Source organism: Ammospiza caudacuta, chromosome 16, assembly GCF_027887145.1.
Source record: "Ammospiza caudacuta isolate bAmmCau1 chromosome 16, bAmmCau1.pri, whole genome shotgun sequence".
Lineage (NCBI taxonomy): Eukaryota > Metazoa > Chordata > Aves > Passeriformes > Passerellidae > Ammospiza > Ammospiza caudacuta.
The window spans coordinates 14961572-14981824 of NC_080608.1; the positions used below are offsets into that span (position 1 = coordinate 14961572).

Sequence of the window (20253 nt, forward strand, 5' to 3'; positions counted from 1 at the left end):
ATGTTTAGGTTTGCCTGGGGCCTCTTGGTGCTGCCAGGCTACAGAGAGTGAGGCTGGGGGAGGCTGCAGGTGTTTGACAGCAGCAGCTGGGAGGGGAGGGAGGCAGCTCCTCTCAGCCAGGCTCCTCTCAGGCTCTGTCACATCCCCTCAGAGCAGGAAAAGGACAGGAGCACCAGGATGCATCCCCAGCCTGGCTTTTCTTCTGGAAAGCTGGATAAAGGCAGATGCCCGCCAAAGCTGCCCATTGCCTTTGCAGTTGGTGTTTTTGTGGATCAGAACACCCTTCTCCCTCTCCCCTGTAATTTGCCCATTAATTCCCACACCCCAGGGTTGTTGCAGTGGTATAATCATGCAACCTGCTAGGTAAAGCCAGAATGAGACTGAAGGAGAACATAAATGCTGGGTCTTTTTTTTATTGTCAGAGGTTTCAGGGTTGATAAGAGGTATTCAAGGGTCAGGGGTTTAGGAAGTCATCTGCCATGGGGAACATTGTCAGGGAGGGATGCTCTTTCTCAGCTGAATCCTGTCAAGAACTTAACAGGCTTCAAGAGACCGCAAGGCAAGAACTCCACGGCTTCTCCTGCAGAGAAAGAAATCAGTAAGAAATCAGTACCTCAGAGACAGAACATCTGGGCTTTTACTGCTGGTCTGTCCCTCTGCACCACAGAGGGACTTCTGAACTCCATTCCACATATTTCCTTTTATTATTGACATATAAAGACAAGCAAAGTTCTTAATTTAAAAGACCAAATAGTCTTTAAGAAACAGACTTTGCTGAGAGAAAACTCTTTTGCAAATCATGTAAGAGGAAAACATGGAACACAATGTTGTGTCTTTATATCTGAAACAAAGGAGTTCCTAGCAAACTCTCAAAAAAAAAATTAAAAATTACCCTTAATGGTGAGAGAAAAACAAATGAAATAAAAGCACTTTACTTCTCCAGCCAGTGTCCAAGACTGATTAGCCAGTTTAAGCTAAGTTAATTCACCACTGAGTAGGTGAAGAGATTTATTCCATACGTACAGGTAGGCATTGCAGAACGTGCATTTGTTGGGGTAGGTGACACCATCAGACCCACAGTGGGGGACATACTCCATGGAGCACATGTTCCTGATGGTCCTCTGGTTCCTGCAGTAGACAGGTGCAGCCTGTATTCACAAAAAAAAAAAAAAAAAAAAAAAAAATAAAATCAAAAAAAGAGCTCTTAACCAAAGCTGGGTGAGAAAGTTGGCATCAGGAGGCCCCACACACCCCTTGAGCTGCCCCCTTGCTGCCCAGATGCTGAGGAAAAGCCCAGGGATGGGGCAGGATGCAGAGGAGTGCTGCCTCCAGCCATGCAGAGCCTGGGAAACCACTGCAAACGATGCTGCAGTAACTTTGACAACAACCTGGACATGAGCTGACTGCTGCCCTACTTGTTGAAGCTATCAGCAGATGAAAATGGCAATTTCACCCGATAATATCTGTGGCAAATATTGCTCAGGCAGCTGGGTGTCTCAGGATTTTGAAAGGCTCCATCATGATGTGATTAGTAAAGATTTATACAGAAACTGCTTTAAGGAAAGAAGGGATGGAGAATAGAAAAATCTGTCCTTTACCTGCAGCGCATCAGTAGCTGGAACTAAAAAAAAAAAAAAAAAGAAGAACAAATGAAATATGTTACAAATGTAATTCATAGATTCTGTTAAAATCTGAGAATGCATGCCCTGAATACATATCTTCCAACTCCCCATGTGCTAGCAAATTATTCTTAGACAAAAGGAAGTTCAGGCACAATGTTGTGCCATACTGTATGTTGATTCTGTAGTGTTTTTATTTAATGAGGGTTACAGTCAAAATGGAAAAAGCTGTGTAAAATAAAAGAAGAGAAAGGCATTTTCTATGGTTCAAAGGATGGAACAGGACATGAACTCAAAGCAAAGCAAATTATTGAGGTAAAGAGGGACATAAAGCTGACAAGTACACAGAGGCATCTTATATGCATTGCCAATATTATTTTTAAATAAGAATAGTATTTAGTGAGAAGTGAATTTATAAAGCTCCTACAGCAATTCAGGCTCTCAAACTACACCTCGGTTCAGGATGACTGCAAGAAATGTTCACTTTCATTCAGTAGAATAATTTGTGTTTCTGCAAGATTTCAGAGGTTAAGCACTGGTTGTCTGAGTCTCTGGGTTGCACCACGTTCGTGTCACTTCTTTCATTATGCATAAACTAGCACTGAGAGCAGAGCTGTTCCCACAGTTGTTCTTACCCACTCAGTTCTGTTGCTAAAATATTACCCCATAAGTGATAGTCTCTGATGTCAAGTCTTTTCAACACTATCTTTCTAGGAGTAAATAAGTCCTTGCAGAACGGAGCTCTTTCCAGTCTGAGGATGTTTTTTTTTTGTGGTTTTGAAGACAGCCAGCGCTTACTCCAAGGCACAGCCACTCACCTGAGATGCAGAAAAGGGCCAGAGAGAGCAGAAGCAGCACTCCCGTGATCTTCATGGTGGCTGGATGAGCTGTGAGCAGCAGAGCTCGGCTTTTGCTCAGGAAACACAGCCTGGGTTCTGTCCTCAGGTGCCAACCACGCTTATATGTATGCCTGCACCTCTGGGGGGCGTGTGTGTTTGTGCATGTTCATATTTGCCTTATCCACCCTTATCCTGGGGCAACACTTCCAGCCTTTTGTCTCAGAGGTAATATCAGTGGAGGTAAGCTGTGCTGGAAGCCAAGAGTGGTGTTTCTTCATCAACGGGAGTCACGGGGAGTTCAGATGTGTGAGATACACCCTCTGAGTCCTTATTTTAAGTGAAATATGTGACAGTTTCCCCCTGAAGGACCGCAGAAAATTCCTGCAGGCAAAAGAGCCACTGTGCAAAGTGCTGTCAGGTTTTCTGTGTGTTCACCTATCACTGCTTATTTTTGTGCAGTGCTTTTTCACGAGAAAAACATTGAACGAAAAGCTTCCATAGCAGAAAGGCTCTCCTTTTATTTTTGTGCTTCCCAAGTAAAACATCACTAAGTTATAGTGAAAGCAGGAAAACAATGGACCGGGAAGGCAAGCAAGAGGGCATCCCAGACACTGAAATGAATCCTGGAAAATGACAAGGGATGGAGAAACTTTTATAGGACTATGCAAAAAAAAAAAAATTACAATTGCTATTTCCCCTAAAAGCCATTAGCTTTGCAGTAATAGACTTTTAGTATGATGATGACAGAATGATTTGGGACCCTAGCATGGATCCTAGAAAAGCTGAACCCAATCTGGAAATCACTGCTTCATCCATCTGCCCATTTCTACATAAATCCTTTGTTTTACCACCGAAGCATTGCTTTTTGGGACAACCTCCATCAAGGAGAACAAGCACCCCTCTCTCTTTGACTCCCAGAAGAAATGCATGTGGGAGATATTACATTTTAGAAGGGATAAGCCCAACTTATTTATGACTCTCTTGTGTGGATTTAAAAAAAAAAAAAAACAAAACCCAATTCAATACTCAAACAGAAGACAAAAGCAAAATAAATTTCAAGAACAATACGCCAATGACAGGTCACACTCTCAAGAAACAGAAGGATGCTTTGTCCTTGGATTTTGAAACACTGCTGAAATACTCCTTGGGCTGGCAGAGAACACTGTGTAATTGAAGACTGAGAGAAGACAAGTAGGCAGGAGTAGGCACCACACCTAGGAAGGCATTAATCTCAAAACTTGAAAGGTTTTAAAGGACGACTCCAGGATGAGAAAAATCTGGTAATAAGTCAGCTGGAGGACTTGGATAAATAGACAGGGACGTTGCAGGTGTCTGAACAATATGGGCTTTGCCAGCAGGGTGCCCTTGAGAGAGCAGCACTTGAGGGGAGCACAGAGCCAGGGATCAGCTCTGGGCAGTGACACCGAGGTGGGACTGGGCTTTGCTGACAGGGAAAATGCACCAGGAGCACCTGAGGAGGGACCCTCCTGTGCCACCCCTTCAGCCCTGTCCAACGTCAAACATTAAAGGGTCTGAGCACTAATGCAGGGACATTATTGTCATTATGTGCAAAGACACACAGCTCTGGGGTTGGAGCATCTGTATTTAATTTTTTGTCTTTTATGAGAGGGAGGGGAGGAAGATTATGTTCTTGTTCTATCCCAGAGCTTTGAGCACGTAACCTATTCTGCCCAATATCATCATCCAACAAATCAAGGCAATGTTTCATGAGACAACACATGAAAGAAGACAGGGAAATGTTGCTGATTTAGTTTATTGAGAAAGAAAATCAGGAGTGAGCTGAGTTCCCCAGAAGGTGAGATGGACTGAGGTCAGATCTTTATCTGGGATTTTCCAGTGGGGATCCTGTGGTGAATTCTCTTGGCACTATACTCAGCATTTTCCAAAATGGCTCAAAGAGATAGTCCCATTGCTGTCCCTGAAGTAAGGAGAGGAAAGAATGAATTAAACAGAGTCCTGCCTGCTATAATCTGTCTTTTTGATGGCTCCTAGAGATGGTGTCAGATGGGATCCTGCTCCAGAGCCAAGGAACTTGCAGACTCCCATTTGCTATTTGATTATTAAGACATGAGTAAAACAATTTAACCCATTCTTAAGACTGAAAATATCTGTGGGGAAACTACAGTGGAATTTCAAAAGGAAAGGAATTTCATTTCCTTTGCAGCATGCAAGAAAAATTCCATTTAGGTTAAATGCTCTTCAAACCATTCACACTGACAAAGCAGCCGTAGCATTTTTTATGCTCTAATGAAAAAAATAAATGAACGCTTGACACGGTGGCTGGCATTCCCTCCTGCCCCAAATCCCTAATCACCAGTATCCAGCAAACAAAAAAAGCAGTAACTGTGCAAACTTGTGCCCACAGGAGGCAACTGATAAAACAGACATCACTGATATTTGTACATACACGACTGCATTGCAGAAGATACACTTATTGTTGTATGTTGTGTTGTCAGAGCCACAGAGAGGCATGTAGTCCAGTGAGCAGACAGGTTTGGGGTAGTCACTGCAGTCAACCTGTAAAAAATAAATAAAAATAAAAGAGTCTGATATGGAGGAGTCAGTAGCACAAGGGCTTGAACCCTGAGCTAGAGCTGCAGTGCTAGTGATACCAATCTCACCAAACATAATTAACTTCCTTGCACATCTGATATAAACTGAGGTGTCAGTTTCTCCCATGCCAGGAGAATTTAATAATATAAAAATAGATCATAATTTCCTGTTTGAAGAGATGTATATCATAACCTGGTCATGGCATTTCCAAGCAGCAGCAGTTCACTCGGTGAAGGTGCCGTGCTCTGTGTTCCCAAGCTGGCCAGGAAATTAAATGGAAAAACACTGGTGTCTGGAGAAATGGAGTGCTGATCCTCTATAAAGGTCCACTATCCCTCCTGGAGTCTTAAAACTGGAAGATCAGCAGGTGGCTGGATACTGCAAGAGTGGGATTCTGTTTCCTGGAGCAATGGTGTTGCACTTGCTGAGGAGAATTGTAGAGCTAAAAATGTGTCTGGGTGCAGGAAGAGGCTGAGGAATTTCATAGAGGAGAAATCTCTCAAGGCTTAGTGACTGTACTAGGCTTAGGCTCTGCACCAAGTTGCCAGGGTCTAGATGGAGCATTGGTCGGACCCCAAAAGCCATTCTCTGTTCCTTTTCACAGTTCCACCCTGATGAATTATTTCTACTACTCTTTTACTCATCCCTTCCTGAGCAGTCACCTGCTCCTTTCCTGGCATTCACACAAATAACATTTATTGCATGTAGAGAAGGCAAAACCTCTCCCCTTCTGCAGCACAGCAGCTGTTTCACTTCTGCTGGTCTGGGGGCTGCTGCAGACACTGGCAGTTCTTCCCCTGACAGCAGCAGCACCAAAACCCAGCCCCTGATCACCCAAATCACTTACTGCGACAATTTCCTTCTTACATTCACCGTCAGCCTTCTTGCCAATGCTGGTTCCAGCCTCCCTGGGAAGGGAAGAGACATGCATTAGGGAGCCCTGCAAGCAGCCTGTCCTGCTGAGCCCCATCACCAGCAACGCTGAGCAGCCCCAGGCACAAGGATGGGATACAGGAGGCACCAGCTGATGTTGTGCCCATGTGGCTCCAGGGACCAGCTCGGGTGGTGTCACTGCCTGCCAGGGAGCTGGTTTGCAGCAAGATGTGAGGGACAGGGGTCATGGTGGATGAGGAGACAGGCTGTGTGACAATGTCAATGCCCCCTGGGTGAGTTGTTATCCTCTGCAAGGCAGCATCTGCCACACGGACCCTTTTGACTTAGTTAAGAGCAGCATCCTGTCCTGTGTGAGATCCCCACCCAGCCCTCCCCTTCTCTGCCTACACCAAAGGCATGGCTCTCCTTCTAATGACAGAGGACAGCAAGGTTTAGTCAGGAGGAAAAGAGGTCTTGTTGGAAGTCCTGCTGTCCAAAAGAGCAGTTGCAGGAGCAGCAGCCCCAGGCCCTGTGCTCAGCACTCACAGGCTCCGGGCGCAGAGCAGGCACTCGTTGTCGTAGGTGACCCAGTCGGTCCCGCAGACGGGGCTGATGTCTTTGCTGCAGATCAGCCCCACTTTGCCCTCCTCGCTGGTTGAGTTGGGGTACCTGCTGCAATCCACCTGGCGAGGGAACAAACAAAGCCCTGGTGAAGGCCTTGCTGAAAGCACACAAGGGGATCGGGTGTGTCTGCCTGGCCACACAGGACAGCACCACAGCAGGAGAAAAGCTTTTCTGTCAGTCTCAGTGATGACACTTCACTTGGAGGTGACCACTGCAAGATTGTGGCAGCTCATCTGTGTTCTTGTTTAGGGTCTGAATTATTTCAATAAGCACCCTTGGACACTCAGAAGCAGGACACACCCCTTGTTTTGCCCTTGGTTTAACTTACGGGGGCAACTTCCTTGCACTCTCCATCGTGGTCTTTGCTGACATTGGTTCCATATTCTCTGCAGGGGAGAAAGACAAATGTTAGGAAGTTCAGCAAAGATGTTTTGCAACATTCTAGGTGCTAAAATTAATACAAGGGAAAACTGACTTTCTCAGTCAGGCTTTTTTTATATCTGTATTTGAGAAGGTAGAGCCACCCTCCCTCATCAGCTGAGTAGCTGGCAGGGATGTAAAACCCTGGGAAGCTTTGGGGCCATTTTGGGCAGCCCTGAGCAGAGCATCTCTATCCTCTTGCTGCGATGAGATGTGCTCTCAGAGCCATCACCTGGCCACTCCTTGAGACAGAGAAAAAAAACCTGAATAAATTACAGAAGCAAAAGAAAGACACGGTGGCTAAAGCCTGAGCGCTGTGCCGTGATAGCCAAGCTCATTTTGGAGGAATTGACACGGGTGATGTGTGACAGATTGGTGAGCTGTGGTGGTGCCAGGAGCCCTGAGCTGTGCTGCCTGGGGTCCCCACGCTGTCCCCAAGCTGTCCCCATGTGTCCCCAAGCAGAACATACGCGTTGTAGGCGCAGAGCAGGCACTCGTTGCCGTAGGTGACACCGTCGGAGCCGCAGATGGGGCTGACGGCCTCGCTGCACACCAGCACCTCTTTGCCCTCCTCGTTTGTGGTGTTGGGATAGGTACTGCAGTCCACCTGCCACAGCAATCACAGCAACAGGGTGAGAAAACCTGAGACGTTCACAGCTCTCATTGTGGGTGGGACACTGGGCTGGTACAACCAGTCCTCACTGCCACAGCACAAACTTCTGCTGTGGGTCCCTCAGGAGAATCCTTCCTGCAGAGATGTCCCCAAAGAGCAGGAGAAGAGGAGGAGGAGGGAAGAGCTATAACCATACAGCCCCTTGGATGGGATAAACCAGTGCTGGTCTCTCATGCTCACTTGACATGATTTTATAAAGGCTCTCCATTGGTCCCTAGATCTTCTATTCTTGTGGCCTCTCCACTGCACCTCTGGTTTTACTTTTTCATTCTTAATACACTGATCATGGTTTTTTTTCAGAGGACCAAGACCTGTGAGGAAGCTGGATCAGCTCAGAGTATTTTAGTATTTCAGTAGGTTGCTCTCAGGTAGGTTCTGATGCTAGCCTATTGCTTTAATTTAGAACCAGCTATATATTTTCAGTTTAAAGCTTAGACCAGTGTAAAGTTGCTGAAAAATTAATTAATCCAAAAACATTATAACATTACTACTAAAACATTATTAACATACAGCATAGATGTACAGCCCAGGGCAGTATAATTTCATTTTTTACCCTGTAGGATCTGATTACAGTGACCCGAGTGTGACACTTGGGTGAAAAACAGCTGAGCATTTACAGGCTGGAGGTTTTTCCCATTACTTTGGTTTTACCTTTATCAGGCCACATACTTGAGAAAGGTGACAGAAAGAAATCTTCCACTTACCTCAATCCCAAAGACAGTATCTGGAAAAGAAAAGAGAGGCAGAAAGTATGAACAAAAGCCAATGTGATAAGACCTCAATTAAAGCTGGAAATATGGATATAAAATTCCTGTGTGCAGGACCAAGCCAAATGATTTCTAGTGATTGTTTTTTGAACTAAATAAACTATGTATGATTTTTTTCCTCTATGTTGATAAGCATAATAGCATTGCTTATTGCTGGCTATGATGAAACACCTTTCTGAATAGCTTTGTTCTTTTTTTGTTCTGAGACATGTAGATTTATTAATTGAAAACAGAACAGCTTTTCCTTCCTTATCTTTTTACATATCCGCTTTGACCCTAAAGCGCTGCTGTTATGTATCTGGAAATACACCTGAATCAACAGAGACAAATGCAAATAGTCACCTACAGGATAAGCAAATACATACAGCATCTGTTGACAGAAATATGCATTTGAAAGAAGGTGAGTGTGAAAAAAATGTCTTTGGCTTTGTAATTTCATAAGTTGTGAATATGCAGTGAGAACATCAGAGTCTGGCTTGTTTTCATCTCTTGCTGTTCCATTAGCAGAAAGAGCATTGCAGGAAATTTGCCAGGGTCTTGCAGAAAACTTGCCTGTGCCATTACAATATTTTCCTTACTAGTTACCAGAGGTCTGACCCCCTTCTCATGGCCTTATTTCAAGTGTTCATCCATTTGCTGTAATTGTACAAGGCTAAGCAGTGTAATGGTGTGAGAACATCAGTGTACAAAGTGTAACAGCACGAGCTGCCAGCACAGAACTCCATTGCTGTTATTTATATTTATGACAAACCACCAGCTACAGCAGCGAGCCACTGAGGACTACCCTGAAAAACACTCCTGCAACCTGCACGATGCCAACCGAGGCAGCAGAGCCCTCTGAAGGAGATTTCCTCTCTTTGGATCCTCTGCCTCATCCCTTTGAAGGCAGCCAGGACTCAGAGACACCTGGAGAATCACTCACCTGGGGCGCAGCAAAGCGCGAAGGAGAGGAGCACCAGAATTCCTGCCCTGGTCATGCTGGAGGTGCTGGAGTCTGCAGGCTGCTGCTCCCACTCTGCTCAGAGATGGTCCCTGCAGGGCTGCCTGCAAATATATACAAATGCAATGTCTAAACTGTTCAACTGTAACATAAAACAACCTGCAGAATCTGTCAGCAGCACAATGAGGCCGGGAATATTTATGGAGGTCTTGACTTTTCGGGTAATGGTCTGAGCCTGCCAGGCAATTGATTTTGGCTGGACACCTGGTTAATAGATCAAGACAAGTATCACAAGTTCTGAGTGGTCAAAAGAAAACAAACAGCCTTTTGGACAAAAGAAACCTCTTTGGGATTCTGGTGGAAATGTAAGGAGCACAAGATACTGAGGGGAATGAAGAGCAGGCCACTGATTTGTCTCTTGTAGAGCAACACCTCCCATCAGGGACAGCTTAAGCAGTACCACCCTGCCTGCAGGCCAGGCTGAGTCTCTGCTTTCCTTTCTGGTTTTCAGTGGGTTTTTCTCCCCAAATTCCCAAATAATCACCTCTAGGTACAAACACAGCTCAGGTGTGGCTTTGCCATCAGCAGCACCAGTTAAGCTTCATCAGGCAGGTCTGGCAGGACCGTGTCCAGCCTGTGGATCCAAAGGTTTTTGGCACCAGTTTGAGTAAAGCCAAGGCTTCATGACAGTTTCACTGCCTGGGTATAGAAGAGCTCAGTAGAAGACTTGAAAGCAGATTAAAAATCTGTCAAATGCCACTAAAAATGTCACTTGAACCTTAGCAACAGGGAGCACTTATTTACAGACCCAGTCCCAGTTAAACACAAGGATTCAGAGTGTTCTGCCAAGCCAGCTGAAGAACAAAAGACACTGAGGATTTGGAACCTATTTACATTGCACCAGCTACACCTGAAAGTACAGTAGGTCCTTTCCTCTGGCAGATATTTTAGAAAATGATACTTAAAATATAGAATCTGTCCCCATTTCCCTGTCTGTCTCACACCACCAGCCTTTGTGTCATCTCCAAATTGCTCCTGCCTAGGAGCAGGTCTGCACCTCTGCTGGTTTAGTAGCTGTAATTTTGCAGGAGTGGGTTCTGCCTGTAACCTGTTGCCCATCCCTTTCACAGGTTCAAAGTGGCAAGGACACTTGGGGTTTTTTGGGGGGTCATTGGAGCTAAGCATTGTGCTTAGGGTAACTTCAGAATTTTGGGAGGTGCAGAGCAAAAGGTGCTTTACAGGTGCTGCCTTTAATGAACCAGGCACCACCCATAAGACAAATTAAATTCATCTGAAATCATTGAAATTCACCCCAAGCAAATGTGTTGTTGTCTGATCCACCACAGTAGTCTAAAGGGTATATTTTGATCCTTACCTGGATATATTGGATATTGCATGGAATCACCTCTCCTGGCACACCCAGAAGGCCACAGCATGGCTGTGTGGATATGCAGGTCACATTTTCACATCCAAGAGATGAGATTCTTCACAGGCAGAAGCATCGAAATAATTATGCTGCTGTGATTGTTTCTATAAATTACAGGGAGCATGCATGAATATTTCAGACAGATTCGGCACATTTCCAGGATATATTGCCCTGATGTGCCTTGTGAGCAGCATCTCTGGAAGCCAAACTCTTTTCCCTGAGCATGTGCAGGAGTTACTGAAGCTGCTCCCTGCATGTCACAGTTGCTGATTTTTCCTGTGCAGAGTTGGAGGGAGCTACATCCCTCTGGGTTAAATATGGAATTTGCCGCTCCCTCATCCAACCAAGACCTCTCCAAACGATCCTCACCAGCCTTCACAGCCCCAGCCCTGGACAGTGCTGTCCTTTGGGCAAGACCAACCTCTCCTGATGAGTGGAGAGCATTTTCCTGCCAAAGTCTGGCACGTGTTACACCACTGAAAAATTTTCCACTTCACCTCCTGGGTTCAGCTCTAGGTCTGGCACTGGCCTCAAGCAACTCAGATTTTCTCTGACCACCACAATGCCTGTTGGATGTCCAGCAGGTGCCTTATTTCACTCTCTCACCTACAGACACTTCAAGGAGACTGAAATCTGCAGCAATTAAATGGTGACTGGGCAACACCTGAGCCCCACAGGTATCCCCCTAGGCAAGCCACAAAAGTGGGGGATTTCACCCAGAAATCCCCAGGTTCAGGCACTTGCACAGCCATTCAGCATCCACAGCCTCCCCACCCAGGGTTACAGCTCCAGATTATCCCACCCCTGGTAACAGCATGGAAAAACGCCACAGCTGGCTGAGCTCCTGCTGCAGGACAGGTCTCTCAGGCCTTGGCTGCTCCTGAAAGAACAGTTAGAAAGAGGATTTGGTCTGCAATCCTGCCACTGATCTGCTGTAATCCACTTCATTATGGCCCTCTAATCCTCAAAGTCAGATGCAGCATATGGCTAATGACCATTTGGCTGAAGGAAAATCCTCTGTGAGCAGCAGCCAGCACGAGGGCAGAGATCCTACAAGAGAGCTGGAGATGGACTCTGGACAAGAGCATGGAGTGAGAGGACAAGGGGGAATGGAAAGGCTTTAAGCAGAAAGAGGGAAGGTTTAGATTGAGTATTAGGGAGAAATTCTTTAGTGGGAAGTCCTGGCACAGGTGCCCAGAGCAGCTGTGGCTGCCCCATCCCTGGAAGTGTCCAAGGCCAGGCTGGACAGGGATTGGAGCACCCTGGGACAGTGGAAAATGCCCCTACCTATGGCAGAGGGGTTGGATCAAAATTATCTTTAAGCTCTCTTCCAACCCAAAAATTTCTATGATTCTGTATTCTGCAGGTAAGCAAAGGCAGTGCCACACCTCAGGGTGCTGCCTGTTATGGTCCTGAGCACATAAGGTCTGTGTGCTGAGACCAGGGCAGGATTTGGCCATTATACAATATCCTCTCTGACTTACTCATGTAAATCCTTGTTTTACGTTTCCCATTACAGTTTTTTTTCCAGTATCGATTTCCTATTCTCTGAAAAAATCAAAACTGAGGTTGAAGAATTTTCTTAGCAGATATGCAACTCCCCAGCATAAATAACACATTGATAAATTAATGGCAAATCATTTAATACACTTTTCTAAACACTCCCGGGGTTTGACACATTATTTAATTAACAAATAACTGCTGTAAAGGTGGGAAATACCAATTGGTTGCAGCTCTTCCATGAAAATGCCTCTAATCACTCCAAAATGCCCGCTAAACACAATTCAGGCTACAGTTTTCATCTCTGGCTTTCTTTTGGCCACAGTGTGGCCAATAACTGTTTGCATTGAGCCTCATGCCTGGAGAAACCAATGCAGCACAAATGGAAGCTCTGCCTCTCACCCAGTGCTTGAAGGCCTCATCCGAACTGAGCAATAAAGCAAACAAAGTCACTGATATGATTAAAAACATCTCACCATCAAAACATATCCATGTGTTTATGAACTTATTAAATAGAGCTTGATCCAGGTAATGCCAGTGGATGTTTTCCTGAGCTAATAAGACCATGGGCAGAACTTTGTACCCTGCAGGTGAAGGCTAACGTGGTTTCACGTTACTTATGCAATGAATTGAATGAATTTGGCCCCACTGCAAGGGCAGATGTTGACACATGGGAACAAGTCCAGCAGAGGCAGGCGGGCTGGCAGGGACAGGAGCACAGGGCATTCCAGGAAAGCTGAAGGAGATGGGCTTGTTCATCATGGGGAATAGATGGCTACTGGGATCACTCTGCTGTCTGCAGCTCCCTGATGGGGTCAGAGATAAGTCTTCTCTAAGCTGTATGGCAAAAGGATTAAATTCTGAATGAATGTGAGGAATTATTCCTTGTCACGAGTATGATCAAGCACAGAGAGCAGAGAGGCCATGCATGTCCTTCCTCAGTGCTTTTGAGAACCCAACTGAACAAGAAAGGCCTTGGGCACCCTGACCTGCCTCTGACTTTGGCCTTGCTTTGATCAGGATTTGAGCCAGAGATCTCTGGAGAGCTCTTACAACTTGAATTATTTTATTTATGTTGTACTTATATAATTCTCTCTCCTATAAATAGCTGTTATTAATAAAAAAATCATAATATTTCTCTATGACCCAGGAGAGTCTTCTCAGAATTTTCCTCCAGCCTTTACTAAAGAGTCACAGCTCTACAAAGAACTCCCAGAATGTTTTTACAGGGGTGACCAGTAACATGTACAACAGAAGGAGTGGATTGTAATAATTGTTAAAATAAACCATCTAAACCACTATTAGCATCATAACACACTAAACCATCCACACTTCAAGACATTATTAGCTCACAATGATTTCAAAGTCTCCTCAGTTCTGCAGGAGCCCAGCACTTTGCCACCACGACCCTTCTCAGAAGAGCATCAGCATTTGAATCTCAAGAAAAGTCACCTGCACCAGGGAAAATCAGGTGCCCAAATATCATCCACTTCCCTGCTGTGTGCAGCCTGGACCAGATGAGGGTCTCAGCAGCAGCAGCAGCTCTGAGGACACATCTCCATCCCTCACCTGCCCAGCTCAGGCTGTGCTCCAGCTCAGAGAAGTTTCTGGACAAGGATGTCAGGCCAGGGCTCCACTGCAGAAGACAGGAGTAACTCATGAGAAGCAGGAAAATGCTGCAATGAACACCAGAAAAAGGAGGCAGCAACCCACACAGTTTGGCTGGACACTGACCCAGGTTATTGCTCTTTGAAGTGAATGCACTGCAGGGGAGGTGGGCTGGAGGTAACACTGAGGTATTAACCTGCAGCTGATCAGAGGAACAGGAAATCATTGGTTCAATCAGCTTCCCTAACACTTCAGTGATCTCAGCTCTGCATCACTGAGCACTCGTCTCATCTTTGCCACAGCCCAAGCAGGAGCAATGAGGAGGTGGCTGCAGGGAAGTGGCAGCTGACCTGGGACTGACACCATTCGTGGCTGACAGAGGACAGAGTCAGTCAGGCAGCTTCACTGCTAGGGCTGGCAAAGTCTCCTTCAGGAGAAAATCTTCCCGAGGTACAAAAACAAATAATAAAATTCAATAGATTCTTATCTGCAATGAGACATTATTTATAGCTCAATGCACAGTTAAAATAGAATGAATAAGCATGTTCAGCTATGAAAGCAAATTGCTTTGAGGTTATATAAACCAGGGAATAGTTGAACCCATTTTCAAGCTACCAGTCATGCAGCAGCACTCCCATCACCAGAACAGCACACAGCAGGGGGACTGTGGCCGTGTCCCTCGGATTGCAGGCAGCTCTGTGACCCACCAAGGCGTGTCACTGCTGAGAGAGGCACAAGTAAGATATTTTAACTGACTGGCAGGGTTGGGAAAAGCACTGGGGCGTCTGGGATGAGCACTTGCTGCACACTGAGCAGCAGAGTGAAGGCCTCGAGGAAGATGGCTTGATCCCTGGACAGCTGCATTGCAGAGTTTGTTTACAGAGGGATAACCACCCCGGATGTGACTGCAGCACAAAATCTGTGCCCAGGCTGGCTGGGGAGCCAGGTTATCGTCTCACAAAGCACAGGGATCATCTCTTCACAGCGAGCTGCCAAGTCTCATTAATTTATCATGGGGACATGCCTGCAGTGCTCACTCCCCTCAGTTCTCTTTTGTAAGATTGACAGATATGTCTATAGATCACAAAGTGTTCTTGACAAAAGGGTAATTAACCTTCAATGTTTACATCTCCTTCCTTTTGGTAAGTAACACACAATTTGGGGATTTGGGCAGGCCTGGCTGTAAATGAGTTACAGTTTTCTTTCATGCTCTTGATCAGAGCCCAAAAGGAGTGACTTTCCTGAGCTCTACATGGAGCAGTATGTAACCAAGGGAGCATTTCCCTGGGTAAATGGCCAAAGCCTTGGACTCAGGGCTTTTGGACCAGCACCAGGTCTGCAATCATCCATAAATCTGAAACTGAGCCCTTTGGGTCTGGGATTTGCTTTATGTGAGCTCAGATCAGGGTGAGCTGAGGCTCTGCCCAACTTAGGAGAACCAGGGGGAAGAAGTTTGTGCACAGACAGTGACATGTAGCCAAGGAATTGCTGTAAAGGGGGGGTTAGGTTAGATAAACATTTCAAGGGTATGTCCCCCTGCACAAATCCCATGTGGGAGGAAGCAACCAGGAGTGCCACTGTCACCTGCAGGCATCACTCTGCCCCAGGAAAAACCAGGGGATCACATCCCCATGCAAACCCTTTTTCCATGTGAAACCACAGGATGGGGTGAGCCAGAACAGAAGCAAGCAGAGCACCAAGCAAAAACATGCCCCCAGGTCTCACCTTATCAGCCAACAAACCAGCAAAAAGGCAAATGAGGAACAATGTTTGGAAAAGACAAGTGAAGGTGCTTGCTCTCCTGTGTGGGAATAAAACCAGGAGCCCCTGGATATGGGATAAAGGAGGGTTTGGTTTTTAAGAATGATCTTGCAAATAAAGGAGCAACAAGAGAGAGGTGCAACAGGCTTAGAATGGAAATTCACTGCTCTTCCTGGTGGGAACAGCAGGGAAGAGAGGCTGAGAGGCAGGATATATCATGGTGCTATAGCTTCCACACTTGGCTGGGAGAGGCTGAACTGGATGGAAAGAACTTCTATAGCTGAAGAACTATTAGCATCATAACCACTGAACACATCCTCATTATTAACATCAAAAGAAAGAGCAACAATTTCATTTATTCCGCAGAGCTGAGCTTTAATGAGACCACTGGCTGATTCTTTGCATCTGGACATGGGTGAAGCACAGTTGGTGCTGACAGAAAGGCACAGGATGCCAAATTACAGGATTTTACCATTTTACAGTAAAACTGAGGTAGACAGCAGGAATTCTACCCTCTCTGAACTATTGCAGCAGCAAAGCAACCCAAAATAACCAGGTATTTACTTAGTAAGTTATACATGCTTGACAACTGCTATATTATACGTGATCATAGGGTCCCTACATCCCCTGGTTTGGGCACTGCCCCATTTGCAATCTGACAAAACATTCTTATCTCAGGAGAACTGAATGCACTGATCTCTGCAGAGGCTTTGTGTGCCTCCTTTTCTGGTCCTGCACTTTCCTGCTGCTGTCAGTGGAGGCTGCTTGCGAATGCTTCTATAGCAAAGAAATATTTCTCCTACTTGTCTCATATTTTGCATCATTTTGCACTCCTTCCCTTCCTACTTTGGAATGCAGCCTGTGGAGAACAGCAATATTAGAAAGCTCGTGTTAAATCACTGCCAAATAAAATGTCAACAGAAGGTATCTGCATCACTGACGTCCAATCCTGCGCTGCCTGCTCAGCGCCCGGCTGACACCGTTGGGATGCTGCCACCAAGAGCAATGGGAGTTCAGGCTGCTGCTTCCTTTGCCTTCACTGCTGCTCCTGAGTGCCCCATGTTCTCTGAAAGTCTGCCATTAGAGGCTCAGTATGACCATTTTCCCAAAGGGACACGAGCGCTGAATGTACATAAAACTCCCAAATTATGCAAGTGGTGGGGAGTTCACCCGAGTTAACCACCAACAATGAAGGGGTTTTACTGTCTCTGACTATTATAAACCTATCAGTCAACAAACCTCTGCCATCTGAATGTGCTGCATCATTTGAATTTCCACCCCAGATACTTTCTTCAGCTGTTTTTTTTTTCCTCAGCTAAATCTTCGTGATTTACCCCCAAGCACAAACAGCAAGTGGAGATGGAGAAAAGGAGGATAAATTGGAAAAGCACAGGGAGAGGCCACGGGGCTAGGGAACTGTCACTCAGAAAGCATGTTCTTTCCTTCAGAATGACACTTTATAGGCACAGATCCCACATTCACTGGTGTAAGTGGAACCATCTGTGCCACGGATCTGGTCCAGCACTTGGTCAGGGGGCCCTGACTGGCCATCCCCAGCAATGCCCTGGGGCACAGGCAGCAGCCCAGCTTTAAAGGGAATGCAAGAAAGAGCTCACAGCAATTCATCCAAACATGCCTCGTCCTTCAGGGGGCTTGAACAAAATTAATGTTTTACTTCTACGCATGAAAAATAGGCAGGAAGCAGCACGCTGTATGAACACTCATTCTTTGCAGTTTCATGTCAAGTTTAAAATCATGGGGCCTCACCTCAGCTGGTGAAAATGTGGGAAGCCCTCCTGGGCTGTGTGGACGTCTGCCAGCTGGAGACAGGCTCCTTCCACTGCTGCTTTTTGCCTCTCTACTCGCTGATCTGCAGAGAGCACAAAACCAGAGCCCAGGGCATGGCACAGAATCAAATAAAACTGTATCAAACATTAAATTACAGCAAGAGAATGAACACGCCAGAGTGTGAACATATTGATGGATGAAATGGGTGCATAACAGGGCTATATATTTCTTTAAACACAGAGGTCCAAGGAAATTTTTCAAGTTCCCAAACTATTTTCTTTGCCAGTTGTCAGTTAAATAGGATGGTGCAATTGATACAATGAGTTTGAATAATTATTTCTGGATTTCTTTTTTTTTTTTTTTTGAGGAACATATGTTATAAAAATGCTTTAAAAATAATTTAAATATTCTTCTGAAATGAATATTTAAAAATCAGTGGGATGAGCCTTGTCACTCTCCAGCATCCCTCAAGAGAGTGACAGAGTGTCTGAGCCCATCCACACGCCTCACTAACAAATGCAGCACATGAAAAAATAGCTAAACCAAGGCAAATTATCAGCAGACATAATTTTGAAAGGCACAGATTTTTAGATAACGGGTTTGAAGGAAGTTTAGGTACAGCCACACTCAAGGAAAAGTTGTGGGCTTTTTTTTTTTACAACTTGCAGATGTATGAGTGCTGATAAAAGGTGAAAAAAAATTCCCAGCTCAATATGAAAGGTCTAAGTACTGTTTTCTACATTCCACTTACCAATCAAAATTTAAATGATTCACCTCATTCTTCCCCCTCTTTGTGTTGCAAGAAAAATGACTGTAGACTCAGAAAACATTGATAACGCTATAAAGATAAGTCAGACAAACACGGAAAGAGGGAGGACATTTATATTTTTAAAACATGGCCTCTGTGATATGCCCTGGTACACTTACAGGTCACAGATCCTGAGGCTGGATGGTCAGCAGTGTGAGACACGTCAGAGCTGGTCCAGCCTTGGCAGCTCCATCCCCATCCCCAGGGCTGTGGCTGCCAGGCAGCCTCTGGAGTGGCACCAGCTGCATTTCAGATGCCTCGTGCTGCAGCCACAGCAGGCTCTGCAAATTCAGAGCCTTTTTTTCCTTCACTTCATCCTTGAATGAGGATATAAGGCTGCTTCTGGTCATGGCAAGAGAGCAAAAATAAAAGTCCACCAAAGCAGGACTAAGTCCGTGCTTGCAGCTGATCCTTTCAGTGTCTCTTTCCAGGATAAAAACCAAGCTTTCCCAGCATGACTGTGGAATGGTTTTTGAGAAAACCTGACTATTTTGAAGCTGCTCAGGCAGCTCAAGGTGAGTAAGAAAGCCCCAGTGCTCTGCAGCATCCTGCACCTGAGCAGGGATGGAGCAGCAGGCTGAGCAGCACTAAAGCATCTGTCACCCACACAGCCATGGCTGCTGTTAGTGGCACTTGAACCCTGGTATTGTTCCACCTCTCTCCAAAGCCACAAAAATTTAATGTTCTCTCTGGAATGTGCTTGTCTTTGCCTCATCATAGAATTGTTCAGGTTGGAAAAGACCTTTAAGATCATCAAGTCCAACCATTACCATTGCCAAGGCCACCACTAAACCACGTCCTGAAGCACCACATCTATACATCTTTTAAATCTCCCTAGGGTAAGTGACTCAATCACTTCCCTGAGCAGCCTCTTCCAGTGCTTGACAGCCCTTCCCATGAATAAATTTTTCCTAACATCTGATCTAAAGCTCCCCTGGTGCAACTTGAGGCCATTTCCAATACAAAGCAGAAAGAAATCATCTAAGTAACACACACTCAGTCAGTAACCATGGAACAGCTGAAAAACAACTCCAAGGCACAGAAAACCACGCTGTCCCTGAGAAGGCTGCCCTATTTTTATAGTTATATTGCCTCATAAAACACCCCCTGAGCCTGGGGGATATTTAAACTCCAATGTCAGGCTTTTCCCATTTCCTTGCCCAGTTTTAGTGATTTATTCCATTATGTACTTCGACATAAAACCTACTGGTGAGTTCTGTGTGGAAATCTCTGTCCTCTAACCCCTTTGGCTGCTTCCTTGGATGGCTCTGACCTAATCTCAACTTCGTGCCTCCTTGAATTCTTGTTTGCCTTTGGTGTCACCAGACAATGAGCCCCACAGAGGAGGCTTTGGCTGTGCCAAGATAATGCCATTGAGCTGGCTCTTGACAGCTTTACTGCAAAGGCTTGCAAAAGCCAGCAGTCAGAGCACAGTCCAAGTGAAAGGCTGCCAAAGTCCACAAGAAAAAAAACTTATCCAGGTCTTATCCCTGAGGATAACCAAGTAACACTTAAACAAGAGTAAAACAGCATGTTCTGCAAAAACACCTGAGCAGAAAATGGCAAAAAGGTTATATAAACCAGAAGAACGTTTGCTTTAGGACACGGACCCAAGAGAAGCACAATAGGCCATTGTTAGTTACAAATCATCCTGAAAATGGACACTAATGGCACAGAGGTACTGTGGCCTCATTCCCTGGTACAATACCCCCAATACCTCCAAATCAGGAACATTTGCCTTCAGCCTATTCTTCTAGCCTGACAATTCAAAGAGTGACTTTCCAAACCAATTCAAATAATTGTGTTATTCTCTGGTGAACTACAATGGGACATTGAATCAGGGAGGCACAAACTGCAGTCCAGAAGAATCCCTGAAATATTAGACTTGCAATAGCTTTGGTGACCTCATGTGGAGGCAATGGCACAGCCAACAGATGAAGGGCAGCCCCAAGGTCCCCCTGCCACCCATACAGACCACCACAACGACAATAATTATATCACCAGGTCCTGAGCAACTTGGTCTCAAAAAAGTA

General features: G+C 45.5%; 2 protein-coding genes across 2 annotated transcripts; both read right to left on the minus strand.

The window, feature by feature from the left end:
* Positions 1 to 397: 397 nt before the first annotated feature.
* Positions 398 to 2540, minus strand: LOC131564920 (ovomucoid-like). Its single transcript, XM_058815539.1, has 4 exons — positions 2438 to 2540; positions 1599 to 1621; positions 1024 to 1148; positions 398 to 580 (listed from the first exon to the last, which is right to left on the minus strand). The coding sequence occupies exons 1-4, from the start codon at positions 2490 to 2492 to the stop codon at positions 535 to 537; spliced, it is 249 nt and encodes an 82-aa protein (XP_058671522.1). The 5' UTR covers positions 2493 to 2540; the 3' UTR covers positions 398 to 534.
* Positions 2541 to 4351: 1811 nt separating this feature from the next.
* LOC131564737 (ovomucoid-like) lies at positions 4352 to 9369 on the minus strand. The gene is made up of 8 exons (XM_058815307.1): positions 9312 to 9369; positions 8327 to 8346; positions 7420 to 7556; positions 6858 to 6915; positions 6452 to 6588; positions 5880 to 5940; positions 4887 to 4996; positions 4352 to 4397 (listed from the first exon to the last, which is right to left on the minus strand). Exons 1-8 carry the CDS (start codon positions 9364 to 9366, stop codon positions 4352 to 4354), a joined length of 624 nt encoding a protein of 207 aa, XP_058671290.1. The 5' UTR covers positions 9367 to 9369.
* Between the last annotated feature and the right edge of the window lie 10884 nt (positions 9370 to 20253).

What these genes read in the sequence shown, in the direction of transcription:
- LOC131564737 (XM_058815307.1), bottom strand. Translation starts at nt 9,366, where the DNA reads ATGACCAGGGCAGGAATTCTGGTGCTCCTCTCCTTCGCGCTTTGCTGC. An exon ending in CGCGCTTTGCTGCGCCCCAG is followed by an intron (nt 8,347 to 9,311) that starts GTGAGTGATTCT and finishes TTTCTTTTCCAG; the next exon opens with ATACTGTCTTTGGGATTGAG. An exon ending in AGTGCAAGGAAGTTGCCCCC is followed by an intron (nt 6,589 to 6,857) that starts GTAAGTTAAACC and finishes TTCCCTCGCCAG; the next exon opens with GTGGATTGCAGCAGGTACCC.
- LOC131564920 (XM_058815539.1), bottom strand. Translation starts at nt 2,492, where the DNA reads ATGAAGATCACGGGAGTGCTGCTTCTGCTCTCTCTGGCCCTTTTCTGC. An exon ending in CAGCTACTGATGCGCTGCAG is followed by an intron (nt 1,149 to 1,598) that starts GTAAAGGACAGA and finishes TTGTGAATACAG; the next exon opens with GCTGCACCTGTCTACTGCAG. An exon ending in ACGTTCTGCAATGCCTACCT is followed by an intron (nt 581 to 1,023) that starts GTACGTATGGAA and finishes CTTTCTCTGCAG; the next exon opens with GAGAAGCCGTGGAGTTCTTG.